Source organism: Carettochelys insculpta, chromosome 1, assembly GCF_033958435.1.
Source record: "Carettochelys insculpta isolate YL-2023 chromosome 1, ASM3395843v1, whole genome shotgun sequence".
NCBI lineage: Eukaryota > Metazoa > Chordata > Testudines > Carettochelyidae > Carettochelys > Carettochelys insculpta.
The window spans coordinates 321,671,118-321,698,504 of NC_134137.1; the positions used below are offsets into that span (position 1 = coordinate 321,671,118).

At 42.6% G+C, this 27,387-nt stretch overlaps 1 protein-coding gene across 2 annotated transcripts in view; it reads left to right on the plus strand.

Annotated features, from left to right (window-relative positions):
• NELL2 (neural EGFL like 2) overlaps positions 1–27,387 on the plus strand; it is a 280,288-nt gene that overhangs the window by 36,221 nt on the left and 216,680 nt on the right. For both annotated transcript variants that reach the window (XM_074984071.1, XM_074984072.1), the window contains exon 3: positions 9,995–10,145. In XM_074984071.1, coding sequence (XP_074840172.1) covers positions 9,995–10,145 — 151 coding nt within the window. The remainder of the gene's footprint in view (positions 1–9,994; positions 10,146–27,387) is intronic.

A 27,387-nucleotide genomic window follows, 5' to 3' on the forward strand; every position in this document is an offset into this window, starting at 1 on the left:
AAGGTTGACAAATCAGGAAAATATTATCAAGATGAGCAAATCAGAGAGCAGAGGGTCAGAAGTGGGGAGACCCCTATGCAACCTGTGCCTAAAGCAGAGTAATATGAGAGAGTCTGGAACATTGTCTGTCAGTCAACCAGAGTTAATATTGTGTGGCACAGACATCATGCTAGTAGTTCAATAGCTTATTATTGTAATTATATATTTAAAAAAAATTCAGTTTTGGAACGAATGACCGTACTTCCACTGAAGTCCATCAAAAATTTCCAGCAAGCAAAACCAGTTCCGCAAACCTTTCAGGAAGTCTACAGAATTGCTAGAGGCAAGAGACAAACAACATTACTACAGTTTGTTTAAGAAGTTCAGTTTAGATGACAAAGAAAATTTCTGTATTCCATGTTAATAGAACAATTATTCTCTGGTTTTAATTCACTGGTTTTAATTCAAGCAAGCACTTGCTTGCTTCTGCCCCCTACTTTGGGTTGTAGCTTACTCCACTATTTTGAGACTTTTTACACTGTTAACCCTTGAATCTTTACACTGAAAGGCTATGTCTACACCAGAGGGTTTTGTTGACAAAATTGGTGTGTTGTCAACAAAACTCATGGAGTATCCAGATTTCCAAGGCTTTCTATTGACAGTAAATCAACAGAATACAGCATTTCTGTTGACAGTAATATCCTGCTCCCCAGGAGGCAGAACACCTCTTTTGACAGTGTTCTGCCACTCACCCATGAGGCAAAATCCCTTTGTTGACAGATTCTTGATGTGTGCGGTTTCCAGGGTTCTACTGTCACGCTCACGGATTCCCAGGTTCGTCTAGTGCTCTCTGACTGGGTTTGGTTGGAATAAGGCGTTAATTGAAAAGGGGTTGACTGAAAAAAGGGGGTTAACTGAGAAGGGGTTAACTAAAAGGGGGTTAACTAAAAAGGGGCCCCAATAGTGGGTCTGCCTGCAGCCCACCTGTCAGTACTGACATACAAACACACAACACTCTGTCCTGTAGAACATGGAGGTTCAGCGGGGCGCACTTCCCAACTGAGGCAGCTTGCTTTCAGAACTTCCTGGTCATTGGGCTGGAGGCCTTTCGGGGTCCTGGGGTGTCTTTGCCTCAGCCTCACATGTGGCCCTTACAGGCTCATGAACTAAGACATAAACATACCACGATACACAGTTGAGGGTACCTTTCCCTTTTACCACTGGTCAGGGAACTGGGTAAAAGAATGGATATGAGTGACGAACAAATAACAATACGTAAACAAATTTAACACAAGAAATAGTTTTTACATATGCAGTTGAGCAGGTACAAAGATAAAACAATAAACTGTTGCATTATGTTGCTATGGCTGTACTTATACAGGTGTCTTCGCAGTACCGATAGGTATTTGTGCACTACTCTATCTATCTTGTGAGCAAGCGGGGGTAGGCGGGCAGTGGCACAGGGTGATCAGTCTTCGGCACAAGCAACACTTGGCTTCGCCAGGGCATCGGGAGTTCCCCCTTGCGGGTTGCTGTTATGATCCTTTATAGGATTTTTGATGTCACTACTTCCTGGGGTGATGTGTTGTAAAATAATTGGTGTATAGGCACACATTTCACTTGGTCCCCTGCGTATAGCTATACATCAATCATTTTACAACACGTTTCGCTTTGTCCCTTATATGGGATATACTAGGGGAATCACAGAATCATAGGGCTGGAAGGGACCTCAGGAGGTTATCTAGTCCAGCCCCCTGCTTCAGGCAGGATCAACTCCAACTAAGTCATCCCAGCCAGGACCTGGTCCAGTCGGGACTTAAAAACCTCAAGGGATGGAGAATCCACCACCTCTCTAGGCAATGCATTCCAATGCTTCGCCACCTGCCTGGTGAAGTAGTTTTTCCTGATATCTAACCTACACCTTTCTCTCTTCAACTTCTGACCATTACTCCTTGTTCTGCCATCTGACACCACTGAGAACAATTTCTCACCCTCCTCTTTAGAGCTCCCCTTCAGGAAGTTGACGGCTGCTATTAAATCACCTCTAAGTCTTCTCTTCTGTAAACTAACCAAGCCCAAATCCCTCAGCCTATCCTCATAGGTCTTGTGCTCCAGACCCTTAATCATTTTTGTTGCCCTTCGCTGAACCTGCTCTAGCAAATTCACATCCTTTTTATACTGGGGGGCCCAAAACTGGACACAATATTCCAGATGTGGCCTCACCAGTGCCAAATAAAGAGGAATAACTACTTCCCTAGATCTGCTCAAAATGCTCCTCCTAATGCACCCTAGTGTGCCGTTAGCTTTCTTGGCTACAAGGGCACACTGTTTGCTCATATCCAGCCTTCCATCCACCATAATCTCTAGGTCCCCCTCTATCATTCTGCTGCTGAGCCAGTCGGTCCTCAGCCTGTGACAATGTTTGGGATTCTTCTGCCCCAGGTGCAGGACTCTACACTTCTCCTTATTGAACCGCATCAGATTTCTTTTGGCCCAGTCCTCCAATTTATCCAGGTCACTCTGGATTCTCTCTCTGCCCTCCAGCGTATCTACCTCTCCCCCTAGTTTTGTGTCATCTGCAAACTTGCTGAGGGTGCAACCCAGTCCCTCATCCAGGTCATTAATAAAGATGTTGAACAACACCGCCCTAGAACCGAGCCTTGCGGCACGCCGCTTGAAACTGACCGCCATCCAGATATTGAGCCATTGACCACTACCCGTTGGGCCTGATCATCAAGCCAGCTTTCCATCCATCTTATAGTCCAAGGATCCAATCCATATTTCCTTAACTTATGGACAAGAATGTTGTGGGAGACCGTATCAAAAGCCTTGCTGAAGTCATGGTATATCACATCCACTGACTTCCTCTTGTCCACAGAGCTTATTACGTCATCATAGAAGCTGATCAGATTGGTGAGGCAGGACTTGCCCCTGGTGAATCCATGATGGCTACTTTTGATCACTTTCCCCTCTTCCAAGTGCTTCAAAATGGATTCCTTGAGGATTCCCTCCATTATTTTCCCAGAGATTGAGGTAAGGCTGACGGGTCTATAGTTCCCTGGATTGTCCTTCTTTCCTTTTTTAAAGATGGGCACTATGTTTGCCTTCTTCCAGTCATCGGTATCTCCCCCGATTTCCAAGAGTCTTCAAGGATAATGGCAAAAGGTTCAGCAATGACCTCTGCCAATTCCCTTAGTACCCTGGGGTGCATTAAATCCAGACCCATGGACTTGTGCACATCTGGTTTTTCTAGATAGCTCAGAACTTGTTCCTTCCCCACAGATGGCTGCCCTCCACCTTCCCGTACTGCATCATCTAGGACCATCATTGGGAAGTTGACTTTGTCTGTGAAGACTGAAGCAAAAAAAGCATTGAGTACTTCAGCTTTTCCTGTATCATCTGTCACTAGGTTACCTCCCTCATCCAGTAATGGCCCCACACCTTCTCTGATAACCCGTTTATTGTTCACATGCCTGTAGAAACCCTCTTGTTACTCTTCACATCCCTTGCCAGCTGCAGTTCCAATTGTGCTTTCACTTTCCTGATTACTGCCCAGCATTCTCCAGCCGTATGTTTATACTCCTCCTTAGTCAACTGTCCTCGTTTCCATTTCTTGTATGCATCCTTTCTGAATTTAAGTTGACTAAGGATTTCCCCGTTAAGCCAAGCTGGTTGCCTACCATGTTTGCATTTCTTACTATGCAGCAGGATTGTTTGTTCCTGTGCCTTCAATAAGACTTCTTTAAAATACTTCTAGTTCTCTTCAACTCTTTTCCCCTTCATCTTTGTTTCCCAAGGGATCCTGCTCATCCGGTCTCTTAGGGAGTCAGTCTGCTCTTCTGAAATCAAGGGTCTGTATGTTACTGCTCACCCTTCTTCCTTTTGTCTGGATCCTGAAATCTACGATCTCATGGTCGCTGCAGTCCAGGTCCCCCCCACTTCTATTTCTTCTACTAGTTCTTCCCTGTTTGTGAGCAACAGGTCAAGTTGTGCACGGCCCTGGTCAGTTCCTTCAGCACTTGTACCAAGAAGTTATCCCCAATAGTTTCCAAAAACTTCCTGGATTGTCTGTGTGCTGCTGTATTGGTCTCCCAACAAATGTCTGGATGACTAAAGTCTCCCATGAGAACCAGGGCCTGTGATTTGGAAGCTTCACTAAGCTGCCTGAAGAAAGCCTCATCTATCTCCTCTCCCTGATCTGGTGGCCTATAACGGATACCAACTACAACATCACCTCTGTTACTTCCACCTCTAAGCTTAACCCAAGGACACTCAACTGGATTTTCTCCTTCCTCATACTGGAGCTCTGAGCAATCATACCGCTCCCTCACATAGAGCACAACTACTCCTCCTTTTCTCCTGTCTGTCCTTCCTAAACAGTTTATAACCGTCCATGACTGTGCTCCAGTTATGCAAATCGTCCCACCAAGTCTCCGTTATTCCAATCACCTCATACTTGTGTGACTGTGCCAGGGCCTCTAATTCTTCCTGTTTGTTCCCCAGGCTTCTGGTATTAGTGTACAAGCATCTTAGAGAAGGGGCTGATTGGCCCGCTTTCTCCTCTTCACCCAGGAAACCCACTTGATTGTTCCCTTCTCCTTCCCCACTTACTCCGGGCTTGTGTCACCTTCCCCGACAAACCTAGTTTAAAGCCTTCCTCACTAGGTTTGCAAGCCTGCCTGCAAAGATGCTCTTTCCTCTTTTAGTGAGGTGGATCCCGTCTCTTCTCAGCAATCCCTGTTCACGAAACAGAATCCCATGGTCAAAGAAACCAAATCCTTCCCTGCTACACCACCTATGCAACCACGCATTTACCTCTGTGATTCAACGATCCCTCCGCGGACCCCTTCCTTCCACAGGGAGGATAGACAAGAAGACCACCTGTGCGCCGTATTCCTTGATCTTTCTCCTGAGGGTTACGTAGTCTGCCGTGATCTCATCAAAGTTGTTCTTGGCTGTATCATTGGTTCCTACGTGAAGTAGGAGGAAGGGGTAATAGTCTACTGGTTGAAGAATTTTTGGCAGCGACTCTGTAATATCCCGAATTCTAGGGTATTTTAACACATTTCACTTGATCCCTTATTTGGGATGTAGAATGGGGAGGTCTCACCAGTCTTAGCTTGATTCACTATATTCATTGCATCATGTGTTACTAACCACTCCTGCTTCTCCAGGCTCCGTGTTTATTGCATGCAGTTAAAGAGGCCCCCCTACGTCCCTTTTTACTTGTCTCTTTGAGACACTTCCTCATTTTCTTTAGCCAAGGTCAAAAGCTGAGAGCCTGAGCTATGCACCCGAGGGCGGTTATGCTGATGTGGCCTGACTGACATTTGACAAGTCTGTCAGCAGATAGCTGGTCTGGACTTTATGGGGGGGGCCCTCTGACAGACAGAGCTTCCAGGACACTGGACAGCTCTGTCTGCTGTGCTTCTGCTTGGCCGTTTTGTCAAGGGAGTGGCCGGGCAGTCTGGCCGCTCTCTGTCGACAGACCAGATCACTCTTGCAATCCACTTGGCCCTCCAGCCACAATCTGTCAACAGAAGTTTTGTCAGAAGATATCTCCGAAGGAAACTTCTGTCAGCAAATCCCTGTAATCTAGACATAGCCTTGTTTATTGTTGGTGTTGCATAGGAACGCCAGTCATGAACCAGGATCCTTCTGTGCTTGGCATTGTAGAAACACTGAACAAAGATGTCTGTGTAGCATGTGGCATTAAATAGGCCCTCATCCTGATTAGAATATATTAATGCTGAAATTACTAAAATTAGTATTAATGTTAAAATAACAGACTCCGAAAGATAAAAACCACTTCTGAGAACTCGCTGCTTCCATTAACTGGAGATAGGCTGGTGAGTGCTCTCTCCTGAAGGTAACACTGTGCATACTTTTAAGTAAACTCACTCTGCAGTTGATAGATGCTTCTGTTGGCTTAACCTTAGGCTGGTGTTTTGTTTTTGTTCTTCAGTCTTATCCTACTTTTCTTGTATACCCTCCACTCCCAGTACATTCAGTAGGAATTTTTTGTGCACTAAGAACTTGTGGTAATGGATGGCAGTCCCATGGGTCTCTTTCCTTTTCCCCTAGCTATCTGTTGGAAATAAATTGTTTATATTGCTAGAAACTGTTAATGCAGTTAAACCATCTTGTATCATGCAAACCTATGTCACTCCATTCTGCTAGTGTCCCATGGCTAAAAATGAACATTTTGATGTAATTTCATTTGAGTTGCTTCATGATTTATTAATAGTTTCATCAAAATACCATGGCTGTCTGCTATATACAGGGAGTTATGTAAGCCATAATAGACAGGACAAGAAATCATAAAAAAAAAGGCATTTAAAAGGAAACACTCTGTCTCATGTATCCAACATGTTAAAGAAAAATGGACCAAATTTTAGCATTGATGTTGAAGACCTTCATGAATGTGTCTCAGATTTCTGTGGGTTATAAATTTTTGCATTTCCTCAATCCACATTTACAAAATATTATTTTCCAAATAATAAACGTATTTGTTTAGGTATGCAGCATACCACTCTTACAAGTACTTCTTAAAGCTTAAAAATATGTTTCCAGAATAATGATGTAAGCTTGTTGTGAGCTCAGCCAGTGTTGCCAGCAGAGAAGTCAGCATTTGCATTCCAGTTGACTGTCTATTGTTGATGACATTGCATTAGCGCAGTTTGGTCAAATTGGAAAGACAGGAAACTTATGAATTGATTTAGATTTCACATGGTTGATTGCAAACTTTGATGAATTTATTCTCTATATAAAAGACATACCTTCAATATTTTCTTAGTGTAATGCATTATGAAAAACCTAGGAATTGTTTCCTCATTTTGATCAAGCGATATTTTGTTCTCTAAATATGGCTCTGTTGGACTCAAAGTTGGGTTCTGTGTACTCTGCTAATTTTATGTGCAAATTAGAATGAAGATTTATTCTGTCCTGTACTGTTGTTTGGTTTTGGATTTTTTTTAATTTAATTTTTACGATTTGACAAGCATACGCTCATGTACGTAGAAGCAGCCAGAACTGTAACAAGGGTGAGGCGAGCGAGGCATTTGCCTGGGGCACACAGCTGAGGGGGTGCAGTTAAGACAGCTCCCTCGCTGCTTCACTCTCTCCCACCCTACACATGCATGTGCACGTGCATGCATGCATGCACGCGCGCGCACACACACACACACACACAGAGGCTATGTCTAGACTAGCCCTCTGCTTCGAAGGGGGCATCGTAATTAGGGCATTGGGAGGTTACTAATAAAGTGCTGCGATGTATATGCAGCACTTTATTAAGCTAAATCTCCCCTGTGGCAACTTCAAAGTGTCAAACTTCAAAGTGCCAGCTTGTGTGTAGCTGCGGGTACTTTGAAGTGCCTGCTCTACTTCCAAGTCCCTTTACTCCTCAACATTTTGAGGAGTAAAGGGACTTGAAAGTAGCGTGGGCACTTTGAAGTACCCACAGCTGCATGAAAGCTGGCGTTTCGAAGTCTGACACTTCTAAGTTGCCACGGGGGAGATTTAGCCTGATGAAGTGCTGCATATGCACCGCAGCACTTCATTAGTAATCTCCCAACCCCGTAATTGCCATGCCCTCTTCAAAGTTGGGGGCTAGTCTAGACACAGCCACAATGATCTTTCAACTGGTGGGTGGAACCCCCTGCCTTTATACCTTGCTAAAGATAGCTGAACTGACCCAGGTTTCCTTTTCTGGTTGGGCCACTACTTTATTTCCCTGTCGTGTGGCAAATCCGGCTCACGGAGCCAGCAGCAGCACCATTTTTAAAAGCCAGCATGTGGCATTTGGCTCTTCAAGGAGCCATTTGCGGCTCCACATGCTGCCTCCTGACTCCTCCTCCAGCTCCCTGCCCTGCTGTGCTGAAAGTGTAGAGCTCAATTTCATTGGTTTAAGAGCTGGCAGGAGGGATCTGGCCATTAAACTGATTAAATTGAGTCCCATTATTTTTTGCGCAGCAGGGCAGAGAACTACCTGCGCTACATGTGAGGGAAGGGAGGAGGAGGAGGGCTGAGGGAGTTGTGCAGAGGAGGAGGCAGTGGCAGCCTGGTGAAGGAGTGGGTTGGGCAGGGACAGCAGTGGCAGTGCGTGGAGCTTGTGTGAGGTAGGTGGGAGGGTGGTTTGGGGCTGAGAGGGGTTAAGCCTGGGGGTTTGGGAGGAATGGTTTGAAATACTTGTTACTTTTTTACAATATGAAATATTAATTGAACAGCGATGCTTGAAAAATGTGCATGTGGAGAAAATTAGATCCACCCATCTTATTGCAAAGTGACTTGTTTGATGTTTTATTCAGTTAAGCCTGGGGGTGGGGGACAGTTTGTGCCTGAGAGGGGTGAAACCTGGGGAGGGGGATGGGTTTGGGACTGAGAAGGGTGAAACCTGAGGATGGTGGGGGCAGGTTTAGGGCTTAGAAGGGTTAAGCCTGGGGAATGGGGGGGAGAGTTTGAGACTATTTTGCATTTGGCCCCCAGAACATGTAAAAAAAATGCCATGTGGCCCCTGATGAAGAAAGTTTGGTCACCCCTCCACTAAGCTATCTTCTCTCATGCCTTGTGCTGCATCAACCCTTCTGGCTGTGCTGAGGATGGTCAATGTCAAACAATCCTTAGGGCTGCTGTTTCCTTAGGGGCACATCTTTTTCAAACTGATATAGTAAAATAATATGCTTTGCCATAAAGATTTTGTCTAATTTCTAAAAAGCTGGGTTTTTTTGGGCAATTCTTTTGTTAAAATAGATTCTGCTAATCTTCAAAAAGCAGCAGTAGATTTAAGTTTTAAATATGACAGCAATTTGAATGCCTTGGAAACTTCATTAAAAGTTGAGTTTTAAACATCAGGCATTAGTGCTGTTGACAAATGTTTCATCGGCGACTAGTTTGGACCACCTGCAGTTAACTCATTAATATAATCTGGCCAATCTAATCCAATTTTGGAAATCGCCCTGCAAATATTTCTTTACTTGCCAGTGACTGTGGCTTCTTGTGAACGATAGTTTAATAAACTAAAATTAATAAAGAACTACCTTTTGAGTATCCACAGGTTAGGAGAGATTATCAAATATGTCCGTCTTATCAATAGAACATGAGGTAGTGAATAATAACTTCAACACAATTATTGAGTTTGTCTCATTAAAAGCATGCAAAGTTACAATTATAAACAAATACCTAGTGGTACCTGACATGGTGATATTTTATAATTATATATATTAATATATAAATTACATGTATAGATTATATTGTGATTCTGGGTATTAAGATGTATATGCATTAATTGATTGTTTATGCAAATCTCATTACTATAATAAACAAACATGGACTTATTATTTATTTACATATTTTCCCTTTTTCTGTAAAATTACTATGAACATATGAGGGGGCACAATTTTATATTCTTGCCTCAGGTGCAAAATTAACTAGTTACAGCACTGGAAGCAGCTGTATCAGGAAAATGCCCAACAACCATTTTGATGATCTTATATTGAAAGGTGTGGGAAGTTGTTAGTAAACCTTTTAAATTGAGTATAGAGCTGCTGTTTTTAAAACAAAATTAATTGTCCTGAGATACCAGGCAGGCTTGTTTTTCTAGAAGCCGTAAGATCAATGTTCAGGTCTCATATCACAGCTTAGGCTGATGTCCAGTGTTCATGTGTTATGCAGTAAAGTACACCAGAGCTGTATTTTCTGAGGTACCATACTGTGGATGAGATATTAAAGACACACCTGACCATCTATGGAGGAAATCAAATAACCTGAGGCATCTTTATAAAAAGAACAGGGGATAGCACTTGTGTCCTAGAAAATACATCCTCTTTCGTTACAATGGGGTCTGCTGTATAGAGCTGTGTGTAAGCTACTATTGACCATAATATGATGGCCATTCTTGCCTATTTGTCCACTGTTCTGCTAATATGGAACTCATTATTTTGTAAACTCTTTGGATGTTGCGGGCTATAAAAAACGGATTCTATTCTCAATGATTTTCTGGCTGCTTTTTTTGTAGATACTTCAAGAAATGTGAAAGTGTCCCCAGAGACAGCTGAAGTCTTTTTTCAGAAGTTAAGAAATAAATATGAATTCACAGTTTTGGTGACCCTAAAACAAGCCCGTTTAAATTCAGGTGTTATTCTTTCAATTCATCATTTAGATCACAGGTGAGTACTACCACTTATATTTCTTCTATTATTGGTAAACTGCTAAATACAAATATGTACCTGAATTAGATTGGAAAAATAAGCTGAAGTAAACAAAGGTAAGAACTGTTGTGCAGAAGATCATTTTGAAGCCACTATAGCGTAAGGCAACCCACAATATGCAATTTCATAAATATTTACACATCTAAATCTGCCAGCAGAATGTGGAACCACTGTCACTTGTTAAATGTCTCCTGCCGCTAAGGCCATAACCAGCTGTTGCTGATCATAACAATATGTACCAGATACTCAGATGGTATAAATCAGCATAGCTCCATTGAGCTATACCACTTAATGCAAGCTCTGGATCTGACTCTCTAACTATAATACCTTGTTAGCTGGCTCATAAGTCTCTAAAGATTAATAAAAATTTCCTCTGTTACAGACCTGCACCTATGAAAACTGACACAGCAGTTTGTAAAGAACACCTTTTAGGTTTGAAAGACTAAAGTAAATGACATTGAGCAATTAAGGTTTAATTCTTTCAAATAGGATTATCACTGATTGAGACAAGAGAAGGGGTAGTCTCTAAATTTTCCATATCAGCTGTAGCTACTAAAGCTAGACAGTCTGTATGGTTCTATGAAAATATAAGAAGGAATTTTAAAAACCTGTAATTTTTTTCTGAATAAATTAGTCATCACCCTGGCAACAGACCTTCCTTTCCGCCAGTGTGCAGATCATTAGTTAATTTTTCAGTTATATTACTGCAGTACTTCCTTACTTGATAGTTGTGTGTAATTATATATAAACCCAAACCGAAACATCAGTATAACAGCTGAAAGAAGGATGGTTAGTGTCATTCTTTTATACAAAACCAGAAAGGACAATATTGTTCAAAAAAAGACTCTCCTTTCATAAAGCTTAAAAACATTTTTATGAAAAAGAAACACAAAGCAAATTAGATATGGAAAATTTATTTTTAAATTTTGTGGGTTTTTTTTAATAAATTTGTTTTAATTTTCCAGTAGTTTTCTGTCAAAATAAATTTATAAGTAACGTTTGACAGTTTTTTTTAATGTGAAGAGTGTTTGTTTTTGCATCTTGTGATCACAAATCTGCTTAATATTGGGAATGATGGTGGAGAGTTGGATCCTCATATCAGGTGCAGCATCACGTGATTTCTCTGAACACGACTTGTGCCAAAACAATTCAAATTGACTCTGAATGTTTCGGCTTGAGTCACATAACAACTGTACTATTATGAATGTGTTGTAAGTATTGATATACATACAACCTAAATACTATTCAAATAGTGTTTTTGATACACACATAATTTCATATTTAATATTTTAGAAGGAAAAATATCATTAGCATCAAATTTTTTTTCCACGGAACGCCCATTCACGTCGCACAGAACACCGGCGTTCTGTGGAACACAGTTTGGGAAACGCTGGTCTAGACCAGTGGTTCCCAACCTTTTCAGTAACATGGCACGCGTCCATGAGGCAAACAGTTCCATAGTACGCCCACTTTTTTCAGCTGAATCTGTTGCTCGTGTCGCACTTGCTTACATTTACTGTGGTTACAGTGTTACTAGAGAGGTTTGCAACATAGCAGTGCACACAACAAGCTAAACAAAGATCGAATGCGTTAATATTTCAAAACCACCACAGAACACACCATCTTAGACCGCAAGCACAGAGGTATCTTCAAAATCTGCTCAATGCCGTGCTAGGGATTTTGAACAAATGAGTGACCACTTAAAGCAGGCTCCCCTATACCAGTGTAGGGGCACACTGGTGGAAAACCACTTGTCTAAATAATACTTTACTCCTACCATGCATACAGTGGACTGGCCTAGATGACCTCTTGAGGTCCCTTCCTGTCCTATGTTTCTATATGATTGTTCCATAGAGTATATCTTCAATTGTATTGTCCGGTCTAGGTTTAACTATTTCACCATTTCCCTTGGAAGTACATTTTACAGCCTAATATATCTTGCTGTCAGGAATCTATAACAATGGATTCTTACATAATGGGACCTAATTCAAAGTCAGCAAAAGTTAATGTTTCTTTGACTGCACTAGGCGGATGTTTGGGCCCATGACAAGCATACAGAAGTAGAATTTGTGAACATAAAGGCTACGTCTACACGTGCCCCAAACTTCGAAATGGCCATGCAAATGGCCATTTCGAAGTTTACTAATGAAGCGCTGAAATGCATATTCAGCGCTTCATTAGCGTGCGGGCGGCGCTTCGAAATTGACGCGCCTTGCCGCTGCGCGGCGCGTCCAGACGGGGCTTCTTTTCGAAAGGACGCCACCTACTTCGAAGTCCCCTTATTCCCGTGATCTCATGGGAATAAGGGGACTTCGAAGTAGGCGGGGCCCTTTCGAAAAGGAGCCCCGTCTGGACGCACCGCGCGGCGGCAAGATGCGTCAATTTCGAAGCGCCGCTGCCGCCCGCATGCTAATGAAGCGCTGAATATGCATTTCAGCGCTTCATTAGTAAACTTCGAAATGGCCATTTGCATGGCCATTTCGAAGTTTGGGGCACGTGTAGACACGGCCAAAATTGGATGTCTGCTGAAGTTTATAGTATTTTCTTGTTCTCAATCTTAGGAATTAACAAATATTGTCAATGGATCTTCAACAGTATCTGCTTTGTTTAATTATGCTAAAGGCAGGGAGGACTTAATTTAGTATTGAGGAAATTGAGATTAAGGCTAGCACCTTTAAATCTCCTTAAGTAACTTTTATGTTTTCGATTTTTTTTATGAATGACAATAAAGAGAATTGAATATATGAGTTAAAAGGAAATATTTATTCTTGATGTATGTAGATTACTGCTTCATCACTGTCAGATGTTAATTGGTCTTTTGCAGCCCCTCCTCCTTGGACAGACTTGTCTTTCACACGCCACAAGTTCTTAAACAACTTTTAGGAAACTCGGTGATAAAAATGTTCACAGTTGGAAGGAGAAGTAATCCTGTATGATGTGGTTTTACACTCCACTTCAGCAGCTTTATATTGCATATTATAATTATCAATTAGTAGTTATATTCTTGCAGTGCCTTGCAGTCCTGGTTGTGGACCAGGTTCCCATTGTGCTAGGTGCTACAAAAGGGTGGTTACTAAAATCAAAAGAGTTAAAATGGCATCAAACCAAGGCAGAGGAGAATCAGTCCCAGACTGTCTTCATACGTTTACAAAGTTGTGTACCCTCACTCATCTCTCTGCAGAGATAAGAGGAAAAGACCAGCAAGCTGACAAGGTAGAATGGAGTTGGAAATGGCCAAGGGAAATAATCAGTTAATCAGTATGAGTGGTTTTGTGCCTTTTAAAAATTTATATAGCAGTTGTTTAACTATCTTTTGCCTTTCATTGAAACGGCAAATGAAAAGAGAATGTTTGTGAGGGAATAGAGAAAGGCATGTTTTCTGTATTAATAATTTAGGAAAGATGTTTAGATGTCTTTTCTAAATGTAAACCACACTGATATATGTAGGTCCAGAGCCTCAGTAGGAGTAAATAAGTGTAGCCACAGTGAGGTCCATAGAGCGATGCTTCTTTACACCAGCTATGGATGTGCCAAAAATCTTTTACTTTATTTTCTTTTATTTATTTTATTTTATTCTTTAGCTGTTTTAGATGGTTTTCTTACATCCTATCAAGTCCAATGTTATTTTCACCTTCTTTTCTCTTTTGCCAGTATTGTTTTCTGGCACACCACTTAGGACTTCCAGCATGGGTCCAAGCCCACAAGTGCCTCACATTTCCTGAGGCAGTCTGACTGCACTCATTTACGGTTGAACAATATGGAAACTGAGGGCATCCAGCACCTGACAGGATCATTCCCGCTGTGATTGCATTCTTGGCCCTCGATCCTGCAGGTGGATTCATGTGTATCAGGCCTTAATTCCACACTGTTCCATTGGCATCATTGAGGCTTCATACAGGCACAGAACTCTGCCTGTGTGGATGTGAATGTAGAATCAGAGACACCAGTACTTGATGTAGGTGTCATTTGTGGGTGTGGTTATATAAGGTTCTAATCATAGCTTTCAGAGAGATGTGTTAGGCATGGGTCATCTTCAGTTGTTGTGGCAGCGAACATCAGTGACACACTTTCATTTTTCTTTTAGCTGGTAATTGAAGTTCTCAGGATTTAAATTTCTTTCTTCCTTCTCCTTCTGTGGTGACTGCATTTTGTCTAATATTTTCTGCTTTCAAATTCATATAAGCTGATCAAAAATTGAAAGTATCTACACATCTGTTAGCTGTTACTTTCTTATCTCCCTGCTTGTGCCCTCAAGTAGTACTTTTTCCTCCTGACTCACCTGAAATAGCTGCGGAGTTAAGCAAATGGCAGTCTTGGATGCAAGTCCGAGGCAATACTTTAGTAAAAAGCTATTTTAGTGACAGTAAATCAGAATTTCATAATTGTAATCACATAGCTGAGTTCTAAGCAGCTAAATGTCTGTCTCTGGAAACGTTCATAGTCATTTCAGTTACAAATGCTGCCTTTAATTGAGGAAATCATCTGTACATGCACTGCTGGAAACTGATTTTGTTTTACAGTAAGGCTAAATATTTTGAATGGTCTGATCAAAGTTGGCATCTTCTTACACATTGCAATATGACAAGCAGCATTAAGGGAAGATGTCCTGTTGCGTATGATTTCAGGTGAAGGGGAATGAATCAAAACTCTTCCTCCTGAGAAGGGTCTTAGTTCACCAGATGTCCTGTTGTTTGGATGTCTTACTACATTCACATATTGGGTTACTCTTCATTTTCCACTTGTGTAGCTGGTAATTACAACATTTGTATTAGGTTCTGAAACATTTGCTGTGATCCACATTTTAAGTGGCATCGTGAAGCCTGGTGGTTGGTCTGTAGGATCCACTGTTGACCCTGTTGTTTCTCTCCACAGTCTTCACCACTTTTCTTTTAGTGACAGTCCCAAGGTGTTCAGAGCTTTGGCTGATAATCAAAAGGAGTTCTGAATTAAAGCAGCATCTGGGGAGGGGAGCGGACTTGGTGATCATCATTGTTGTCCATGTTTGGGTTTATTGTTACACAATTGTCATATATATTTTTTTTAATTCTGCTTCTCTTGGGAGGGATGGAGGTAACCTATGCCTGTGAGAGTTCTCATAGTGGCACTCAGTAGCATGGTAACAACTTTTGTGTGTGCACTACCTCCCCATGCTGGTGCACACTATTCAGCTGCTGAAAATACGAGCATCAGCATGGCTACCCACAATGGGTGAGTAGCTGTTCCTGGCTAGTTTGTGGATTGTTTGGTTTCTAGACTGTATCTCGGCAGAGGTCTTTGTCAGATGTTAGTGGTAAAACTACCCAAAATAATAAAATCATAGTATTGTGGGACTGATAAGGACTTCAACAGGTCCTCGAATCCAATCCCCTGCACTCGTGGCAGGGCCAAACACCATCTAGACTATCCCTAACAGGTGTTTGCCTAATCGACTCTTAATAATCTCCAATGATGGAGATTCTACAACCTCCCTAGGCAAATTATTCCAGTGCTTAATCACCCTAACAGTAGGGAAGCTTTTTCTTATGTTCAGTCTGGCTGTATCTACACTGGAGCGATCTGTCAACAGAAGTTTTGTCGGAACATATCTTTTGTGGACAGGTTGCAGCCAGACTGCAAAACAGATCAAAAAAGCAAGGCATGCTGTCAACAGAGAGTGGCCAGACTGCCTGGCCGCTCTCTTGACACAATGGCCAACTGGAAGCACAGCAGAGAGGACTGCCTGGTGTTCCGGAAGCCCTATCTGTTGACAGAGGGACCCCCCTGGAATGTCTAGACTGTCTTTCTCTTGACAGAATCTATTGATAGAGGCTTTCTGCCTCATAAGGGTGCAGCAGAACACTGTTGCCAGAAATGCCGTGTTGGACCAAATCCTTTGGGAAGATGGGCGCCCCACGGGTTTTGTCGACAAAAGGCCAGTTTTGTCCGCAAAACTCTCTGGTGTTGAAACAGACTCTAGGCCTCTGATGCTGCAGTTTAAACTTATTACTTCTGGTTAAAGAAAATATTTTTTTCTCCCTTCTCCTTGTAATGCCCTTTTATATATGGGAAAACTGCTATCATATCCCCTCTCAGTCGTCTCTTTTCCAGAGCAAACACACCCAGTTTCCCAGTCTTCCATCATAGGTCATATTTTCTAAACCTTTAATCATTTTTTGTGCTCTTCTCTGGACTTTTTCCAATTTGTCCACTTCAGGCACACTGTCATTCATTGTGGGCCCCAGGACAGAACAATCCATCTGTCCCGTGCTCCCTTGGCCAGAGTCAGAAGCCCCTCTGCCCAGACGAGCCCCAAATGCCCTCCCCACCAGCCAGAGGACCCCTTATCTCAGGCTGGCTGTAGCCATGCCTGCCTCACCGCCTGGAGGCACCTCAGGTCATCTTGCAGCTGCGCCTCCCCTCCCTTCCCCAGACCCAACCTGCTTTGGGGAAAGCCTCTCTCTAAAGATGCTTTTCCATAGAGCAGAATGGATTTGAAGAAGTGGGAGGAAGCATGGCTGTGGCCAACCTGAGGCTCCTTCAGGTGGGAAGGGGAAGCATGGCTGTAATGAACCCAGGAGTCTCTTCTGGGCGGGAGATGAAGGAGCACTCAGGGCTTCTCTGGGTGTGGGGAGGGATATCTGTGTTTCTGGCCAAGGGAGGATGTTATGGGGTCTTGTGGTTCTGGTCACAGGAAGCGGGTGTGGGTGCAAGGAGAGGAGCAGAGGGCTAGCCTCCCATAAGGGGGTGAGGGTGGGGGGGGAAGTTTCTATCCTCCGCCCACACACCCATGCCAATAGTGTGACCAGATGATTTAAAAGGTGCTGGTGGGGTTCCCAGGTGCCACTACCATAGTAGCAGGTGTGGCCTGGGCCCTCTTAAATCACCCAGCCTCTTGGGAAGTTGCCCCCTTTGCCCTCCTCTGTTGTCAGGCCTGAAATGACTGACTGTTAACACTTTATTATCCTCTAGTTGTTTGCAAATTGTTTCCTTAGTATTGCTCCATTATCTTTACTAGAACAGAACTTAAGCTGACTGGTCTGTAATTCCCTTGATTGTCCTTTTCCTCTTTTTATAGAGGAGCACTATGTTTGCCCTTTTCCAGGCTTCTGGAGTCTCTTCTTCTTTTCCATGACTCTTTGAACCTGATAGCTGATGGTTCAGATGGTTCAGATATCTACTCAGCTCCTTGAGTATTCTAGGATTCCTTTCATCATGCCACTCTCAGGAGGCTGATGAATCTGTAAGTGTTGAGTCTCTTGTAGATCAAGGACATGGACATGGATCTTCTGTTTGCGTAGCTGCTTAGTTAAGTGATTGCATTTCACTTTGGAGAGGCCTTCTATCCTGAGCTGGCACACATCTGAGCCTGGGTTTCAGTATGTGCTCTGGAAAGGGCCATTTTGCTTGAAATCATCATAAGTCATTGGTCCATCTGTTGGCTTTTGGCCACCATGTAGATGAAATTGGTCATGCTAAAGCACGTAATAGGGAGGACTCTGTGAAGGCTGCCATCTTCCTCTCCTGTGCCAAGTAATCTTTTAAATCTGAGTCCAACAGAATACAGGCATTAAACATTGATTGCTGAGTTCTTGCTCTCTGCCTTGCTGTCTGCCTCTTCACCTGCCTTTTGAATTAATCTTTCAGCATCTTCCTGATGAATTAATCATCAGTCTGATAATTTTAAGCTGTGTCAGTATTTTATCATAGGTTCAGTCCCACTGCTCCATTGTGGAGTTTCATTTAATTGGCCACTATGAGAATGTGTAATCAGCTTTTCCCTCACTTTATGGCTAGGCGGACATACACTACAAATGTTGTATTTGTCTGTCTCATTTCCACATAAATGAAGTCCTTAATGATAAAGTTATTTTATTTTAATCCACTCATTCTTTTCTTGAATTGAATAATGAAGTCAGTCATTCCTCAGACATCAGTGTGTCTCTCTGCCAATGTATTTTGTCCCTGCCTTACACAACTTTTTACACTTGTTGGCATCTCCTGTCCATGTACTGAATTGTACCATAATAAGTAGTGTTGTTAGACCTGTTTCTGTGTCCACCAAGAAATTGACTGAAATCATGAAAGTGATTTTTGTCTGTGGATTAATCCCTATTTGGACACAGGTTGACAGAGGTGAACACCTAGAGCATTAAGCCAGAGACTCAACCCAGAAAGGGCAGAAGCAACTAAAGAAGGGACTGGCACACTGGGGAAAAGGGGTAAAATAGGGCCCATCTGTGGTCCCTCCTCCCACCAAAACTACCTGTGATCCAGGACTGTGAAGAGGAAACATCCTCTCAACCCCATTTTGGAAGGCACTAGGATCCCCACCCTCTCTGCTATGTCTCTTTGGTAGAAAATGGCAGAGAGATGCCAGCCAGAGGAACAGAAGCAACCAAAGCAGGAACCTTTTGACCTTTTGGATGGTCAGAAAATTTTCCGCAGTTTCGAATGGTCTGTGCTGGGTGAGGGGGCTGCTCCAGCCCATACACATTAACTGTAACTGGTAAGCCTCATCAGTTTAGTATGAGTCTCCTGTTAACCATTAACATCCATGCTTGTGTGTTTATATTTTTTCCCCTACTCTATGTCTGTCTTGTCTGATTAGACTTGGGGGAAAGGGCTGTCTGTGACACTGTGTTTTGTGTGGTGCATAGCACAACAGGATTGGTCTTTATTCACTATTATAATAAATAAGGTTATTATAATAAACATGATTAATAATTAAGCCACTGTATCATTTAGCCCTCTGTAATGTGGTTCAAGAACTAAAGGTTCCTTATTTTTGCAGCATGATGCTGCCTATATGTCTCAATCACAGTATGTAGTGTCATTTCTTCAGCCTTCTGCTATTACAAAACCTAGCTCAGTAACAGGGACATTAGCTTCCATTGAAAGAAAAAAGCTCTTAAGATGCAATATTTGCACCTATATGGGTGCAGTGGTTTTGTTTCATTTTAGTTTCCTAGTAGCTTCCTGGGTAGGCACTGAATAAGCAATATCTTAGGATCGATCTTAGAATATTAAAGCCATTTGTTATTTACTCCATGCCAATAAGGACTAGTCCTTTTCTGCTTGCTATGCAAAAGGCTAGCAAGATACATTAGTTTAATGGTTTTCTTTACTAAAATAGAAGAATGTTGTTGTATACCATAATTTTTTGGCATTAGATCTAAGCTATTGGTTGCTTTTGCATTGGTTTCATCTAGAAACTTGGAATCTGACTGGGGCCAACCTAGTTTTCCTTTTGATTTGGTTTGTATAGCTCTTGAAAAGGGTGTCTCAAAGGTAATATTATTTAGCTTTTTTCATGCATTTTGATTTTTGTAGTGTTTGAAGATCCTGTGAACAAAAAGAATTCTTCTATGGACACTGTCAGTTTGCATCTGTCATCTACCCATTAATGAGTGATCCCTTTATTTTTCTCAGTTTCAAAAATATTGTTTATGCTTGACTATTTTAATCACGTTTGCATCCATGGTTGACTGGAAGTGTTTTTAAGTCAGTTAAAAGATTCTAGGTTTAAATTTGTTTGTCAAGTTAGGTGTAACCTTATCCTTTAACTGGTGGTTGTAAACGATGTTATAAAACTGACTGATGACCTGTCAGTATTGCCTATTTTCCTTTGCAGTCTAATCTTCAGTTGGTTCATACTTCTTGACAATGGAAAAAATGAATTTTGACATCAGGTTATAAATTGTTCTAGGTGGCGAATATACCACAGTATAAACACTTTCCTGGCAATTTCAGTTAAGTTGTCTGGGACAGATATTCTGCTTGATGTAAATTGGGATAGTTACATTTAAGCCAATGGAAATAGGTTGATTTACATCACCTGAGTATCTGTTGCTCTGTGTTCATATGAGGACAGATCCTTTAGTCTACTGATTCCTTACAATCAAGAAAAATTACCTTGACTATTATGGGAGGATTTGCCTGAATCAGAGCTGAAAGTTTTGTTCCATGTTATCTGCAACTCTGAGAAACGTTACACATAATGTTGGATGGTTTAAGGGAGTGTTTGACAACTTTCACTATTCCTTTATGTCAGTTAGAAAATACTGTTGTAAACAAATACAACTTGTATGTCACAGAGAAGGAGAGTGTCAGAGGGCAATTTGTGTGTAGTGTTGTAGATATGTTTGTTCCATGATATTAGAGAGACAACTAATTGGACCAACTTCTGTTGTTAAGAGAAACAAGTTTCTAAGCTACACTGAGTTCTTCTTCATACCTGACAAAAGGAGTGTCAGAGCTAAGTAAAAGATTGAATAGATAATTTAGCAAAAGTAGTCAGCACATATTTTAAAGGACCTTTCAAGGTGAAGTGTCCCATCACCTCCCTTATAGTCATAGGACAAAAAGAGGTGTTAGTGGGTTACCAGTGTTATAAGCCATAAATCGAGTGTCTTTATTAACCTCCTGATTTTTAGTGCCCGGGAAAGTTATGAATTTAAGCTCCTGGGTTCATCACTTTTGAAAGCGTTGTGCAGATTTCTTTTGAAGATGAGGACTGATAAGACAGATGTAGAATGATTGATTTGTTAAAAGGCTTTACGCACTGTTGGTATGTGATTTTGTCTTTTATTTTTTTTCCTTTGTGAGTTCATGGGAGGAGTGTAGTGATTGGTCTCACCCATGTATTTATTGCATTGAAGGAGGTACACCACATACGGTGATAGTCATGTGTACAACCCACGGATCTTGCTGCGTATATTGGGCGTGAGGGGAGTGCTGACTGGTGTAGCAGTGACGCTACATCTGCAGTTACGCGTATGTTGTTTTTGTAGGATCTGGTGGTGCTTTGAGTTGTGTGTCCTGGTCCATGGAGTGCTTGCTTCTGTTGAAGATCTTGGAGAGACTGAGGTGGTGTTGATGGCTAGAAGAGGGGGTTCTTAAAGATTTCTTTCAGGATGGGGTCTACATGAGGTATAGCTTATTCTGTGGTATCTGAGTGCATGGCTGTAGATAACAGATTTCTTGGTTTGTTTGGTCTGGTTAGTGGATCTGTGAAGGTGGGAGTGGTGATCTGTGGGTGTCTTGTTTATAGTTGTCAGTAGGGTTCAGCTGCTGAAACTGATTGTGGTATCTGGGAAGGTGATGGCAATGTTCCAGAGAGATTTTAATGGTTAGTTGGTTGTTCTTGAATTTATGATGGAAATCTGTGAGGTTTTTTAAATTGTCTGTCCAGAGAATGGAAATATCATTGATGTATCTCAGGTATATATAACTGGATTTTTGTTACGTTTGTCTGGAAATTCTTCTTTAATGTGGCTCATGAAGAGGATGGTATATTGGATATCCATGGCTATTTCCATGGTTTGCACAAAATGTTTATTGTTGAATGTAAAATTGTTATGGGTGAGTTTGTTGATGTGTTTGGGATGGGTTTTTGAGAGTTGTCCAACATTCTGTTACTATTTGTGGTAGGCAACTATGCTGTCATTGTGACAGATGTTGGTATAAGTATAGGGAAGTGACATCTATGGTGGCAAGGATAGTGTTGTGAGGGAGTTGTTAATGTAGAGAAGTTTGTGGAAGAAGTCTGTTGTGTCCTGGAGAAAACTGTTTCTTTGTGTGATGAGTGGTTTGAGGATCATTTCTATGAACCCCTCCAGATAGTCTTTCAGTAAGAGTGCCACGCCCGGATAAGATGAGTGTGGCTAGGTTCTGTCCTATATGTACGTTGGGATGTATGTAGGAGGTCTCTGGAGTGAGTTTCTGGAGGATGTTTGTCATTTCTCTGGAAGTTGTTTGGGGGAAAAATTAAATTGTGGTGCGTCATCTTTTGTAGTTATTTATAGTAAATGTTGTTGGAGAGTTTTCAGTTGTCCTCATTTATGTAATCCTCACAGTTGAGGTCTACAGTGGTACTCCCTTGGTCTGCTGGTTTGATCGTGCTCTGCTCATTAGATATGAGGGACGGTCTAGCTGTCCTCTTGGTGGTGGAAAGACTGTGGTACATGTGATGTTTGTTAAGGATTTAACAGTCAATCAATGTAACGATTAACAGTGTGGTTTCCTCTGCTCTGTGATCACCAATTGGAAGCTTTTTTTTTCTTATGAAAGTTGGTGTTGCAGTTTTTCAGCTTATTGCCTCCGCTAATTTCTCACAACAGAAATTTTGGTGAGAAAAAGCAGTCAAAGAGCAGAAGAATTTATATTTGTTGTATTTTTTTCAACTTAAACTTGGATATTATAGATGTAATCATTCTCTTCCTATCACCCTGTTATTTGGTAGGAAGGACAGGGTAGAATGGTGTTGGAAAGAAAACACTTGAGCCAATGGAACTGCAGCAGTAAAATACACAGAGGAAGAATGTAAATGGGATGATTGGGAAGGAATGAGGAGAAAAAGAATGAGACACTCAAAGGTCCCTTTAGTCTTCAGATTCCCTTGATAAAAATGCAATAAATATGGGGAAGGTGCAGAAAATGTATTGGCAATGTTTCTTTCCACTGCACTTGCATTAGGTGCTACAAAATTATCCATGAAAGCTGTGTACATTATTATATTCTTCTCTGTCTTGCTAAACTGTCAGTCATTTTTTCACTGAGAGTAATTTCTTCCCTGAATAGTGCTGTAGACAGGATATGGAAAAGGGCAAAGACATTGAATGAAAGTGACAGGGTAGTAGAGATGAGCATAAGGATATTAATCACATATTACTTTGGCATTTAGAGTGTAGAGTATGAAGATCTTGTGATTATATGCACTATCTGTTTTAGGGGAGCAGGGAGATGGGAAAAGCCTATTTTTAATCCTCCGTAACACTTAATGCCAGTTACTAATAGAAAATAAGTTTTTTCATCCTGAATTCCTTATTATGATGCCACATGTGTCATCACGGAATACAATGAGATGATACACTTAGCCAACTGCGCAGTGCTGCATGTGATGGGTTGGTTCCTTTTAGAGACTCACAAGGAATCTTTGCCTGAAGGAATACAATTTGCTTACTTTTATCATTACCTTAGCTTGCATAGTAACGATCACAGTAGATCTCAGCTCTACTTATTTCAAAATCTAAATGGATCGTTTCAGTAATGTAGATCAGTATTCCAGTTTATTCTATATTTACAACCCTTTCATTTCATTGAGTAGTCTCCTTTTCTTTATATTACAGGACAGAGTCAAAAGGGACAACTGATGAATTTTCACTGTATATCACACGTATATATGAATAATTTAGGAAAATCCCTGGTATGAATCTATGTATAATAGATATAATATTATTCAGAAATGTTACACTCTTAGAATGTTAGCCTGTAGTGTTTGAGCTAAAATAGAGCTCTTATTAACTTTCTATAATCATAGGACAACTATTATCCTTTCTGAGCCAGCTGTTAGAGGGTGTCAGTCTCCCTGTCTGTGATGCACTCATATCCCATTTTCTACTGATGTAACGGGAAAAAATTCAATTGACTTATATGGGGGAACAAGACTTCCAATTCCTACCAATTTATAAAAACACTCACTCCAGCGTTTTTCTTTTTTTCCAGACGCCCTAATCCTAGTTGGTTAGTTATGGTGAGATGTAAAGATACTTAACATCTCCATGCTCCTTCTCTGAATCTTTTCAGTCTCTTTTGTAACAGTGAGGACAGAGTTAGCCAGACTGGAAAGACCCATTGTAAGAATTAGTATCATTAAATATTTTCCCGACCTTACATCCCTGTAAAATGTGTCCAAGCTTGCTGTTGGGTTTTATAACTTCTGCCACATACTCAACTTCAAGTGGTGGTAAGTCTTCTAACAGGGACTTTATGGTGCCATTGAAAGCTTCCTGCGAGGGCCTGCCACCAACTAATGCGTTCGTCAAAATGACTTTTTCCCAATAATCCAGAACTCCACAACTGAAACAGAAGACAATGTATTCTAATACACCATTACGGTTCAGAGGGGAAGTGAAGTCAGCTGTAAATATATAAACAATAAATTGAATAAACAGGAAGTTGATAGTAATGAATATAAATCAGAAGTTAATAGTTGTAGAAAATTAATAAGGAAGACAAGAGACATAAGGGAAACACTACAGCCAGAATAATAAATAAGAACAATAAGGATGTGCTTTTAAGACATGTTAGGAACAAAAAGAATCCTAACAATAGTATTGGTTCATTACTAGGTGGAAATGGTTGAATTATCAATAAGAGTGCAGGAAAGGCAATACATTCAGTAAATATTTCTGTTCCGTACTTTGGTAAAACAGATGATTCTGTCTGATCATGTGGTGATAATAGAACTCTTTTCAATTACTGGAGGACATTAAACAAAAGCAACTAAAATGAGACATTTTTAAATCAGAAGGTCCAGACAACTTCCTTTCAAGAGCTGTAAAAGAGCTGGCTGATGAGCTCATCTGGACCATTAATGTTTATTTTTGGGTATGCCTTTAAGCACTTTGGAAGTTCCAGCTGACTGGAGGAAAGCTAATGTGCCAATTTTTAGAAAGAGTAGGAATTTTTAAAAAAGTAGGAACCATGTGGGAAATTCGAGGCCTATCGGTTTGACATTGATCTCAGGCAGATAGTGCAGCAGCTGATGTGGGACTTGGTTAATCAAGAATTAAAGTAGGGTAATTTAACTAATGAAAATAAATGCAGGTTTGTGTAAAATAGAGCCTGTCAAACTAACTTGACATCTTTTCTAATGAGATTGCAAATTGGGTTGACAAAGGTTAATAGCGGTGATGTAATACACTTCTATGAGGTATTTGACTTGGTATCACATGACATTTTGATTAAAAAATTCAGAATGTTATAAAATTAACATGGCACACACTAAAATATAAAAACTAGGTAACTTATAGGTCTCAAAATGTAATTAGAAACAGGGAATTGTCATCAAGCAGATGTGTTCCTAGTGGGATCCTTGGTTTTATGCTGTTTAGCATTTTTACTGATGATCTGAAGATAACATAAAATCATCACTGTAAAGTTTGCAGAAGTCACAAACATCTGATGAGTGGTGGATAATGAAGAGGACATTCAAAGTGATCTATATGCATTCGAACATAGCAAAACATAAACGCATATATCTATTACCAAAGAATGGAGGCCATACTTATAGAATACAGGTGCCGGTCCTGGGGAGAAGTGACTCTGAGAAAGATTTAGGGGTTGCAGTGGATAATCATTTGGGGATAAGCTCCCACTGATATGCCAATGTGTCATTGGAGACCCTTCTATGTTTGCATTGGAGATGGAACACAAGATGCCTTTTGAAAAGCATGTTGCTTCATGAGGAGGCTGGTCTTCCCTAGGTCTGCCTGATGATGTAATCCCTCCAGTCTGTACTTGTGCCTCTCCACCAGAAACCCCGGTCTGCTTAAAAGATGTCACAGACTGTACTGAGTATACCGAGAAGTCAGTTGATATCTGCCATGCATGGGCATTCTTACTCCTCCTCCTGCACTATTATAAACTACATCACTTGCCTTTGATGGGCCAAAAAACATGCCAAAAATTCCACTAACACTTTGTGAAAGTTTTGCCCATTTCCTGACACAGAGGTTTTGTGAACAAAATGGCTGTTTTGTCAACAAAACTTGCAGAGCATCGAGATTCCCAAGGGTGTTCTGTCAACAGAATGCAGCACTTTTGGGCTAAGTCTACACGTGAACACTACATCAAAATAGCCTATTTCGATGAATAACATCTACACGTCCTCCAGGGCTGGCAATGTCGACGTTCAACGTCGACGTTGGGCAGCACCACATTGAAATAGGCGCTGCGAGGGAACGTCTACACGCCAAAGTAGCACACATCGAAATAAGGGTGCCAGGAACAGCTGCAGACAGGGTCACAGGGCGGACTAGCGCGTCCGGGGCAACAGCTAGCCGCTCCCTTAAAGGGCCCCTGCCAGACACACGCAGCCTGCACAGCACGCGGTCTGCAGAGCCATAGGCACGCACACCTCGAGCGACGCAGTCATGGACCCCCAGCAGCAGCAGCCAGAGGTCCACACAGCCGCCCCTGCAGAAGCAGTGCTCGCCCTGCTCCATGCCATGCAGGAGGCAGCTGAGCACCTCCTTGCCACACAGGAGGAGCTGCCCGCAGGGGAGGAGGATGCAACCCCCAACCCTGCAGCACCCCGCCCCACCCCCGCCGCACACGCCGCTGCACACGCCGCCGGCTGTGGAGCTACCCCACGAGCACTGACTGGTGGGAGCAGCTGGTGCTCAGAGAGTGGGACGAAAACTGCTGGCTCCAGAACTTTCGCATAAGCCGGCAGACATTTCTGGAGCTATGCCAGTGGCTCAGCCCCGCACTGAAGCACCAGGACACCTTCATGCGGCGTGCCCTCAGCGTGGAGAAACGGGTCGCCATCGCTGTCTGGAAGCTGGCCACTCCAGACAGCTACCAATCCATGGGCCAGCAGTTTGGCGTCGGCAAGGCCACCGTCGGGGCTGTCCTCATGGAGGTAAGAGGACCCACGGGGGGAGGGGGAGGCAGCCCTGGCAGAGGAGGGGAGGGGAGGGGATGGGGGCCCTGGCAGGGAGGGCCACACACACCCTGCACACCCCTCACTGGTGCTCTTCCATGTGCTTCCCCTGCAGGTCATCCGTGCCATCAACGCCCTGCTCCTCCACAGGCTTGTGAGGCTTGAGGACCCGGATGCCGCCATCGCGGGCTTTGCCACCCTGGGCTTCCCCAATTGCTTTGGGGCTCTGAATGGGACTCACATCCCCATCCGCGCCCCGGAACACAGTGGAGGACGCTACTTAAACAGGAAGGGCTACCACTCAGTGGTCCTCCAGGCCTTGGTGGACAGCCGGGGCCGTTTCCCGGACATTTATGTGGGCTGGCCTGGCAGCACCTACGACGCCCAGGTATTCTGGAACTCAGGCCTGTGCCGCCGGCTGGAGGCGGGGACCTACATCCCCCAGCGGCAGATCCCTGTGGGGGACACCACCATGCCCCTCTGCCTCATCGCAGATGCGGCATACGCCCGCCGGCCTGGCTCATGCACCTGTACACGGGCCATCTGTCTGCCAGCCAGGAGTGCTTCATCCAGTGCCTGAACCACGCGCGCCAGGTGGTGGAGCGCACATTTGGGCGCCTCAAAGGGCGCTGGAGGTGTCTCCTCACCCGCCTTGATGTGGGCCCCACCAACATCCCCCAGATTGTGGGCGCATGCAGCGCCCTCCACAACCTGGTGGAGAGCAAGGGGGAGGCCTTCTTTCAGGGCTGGGCTGTGGAGGCCGGCAGGTCCGAT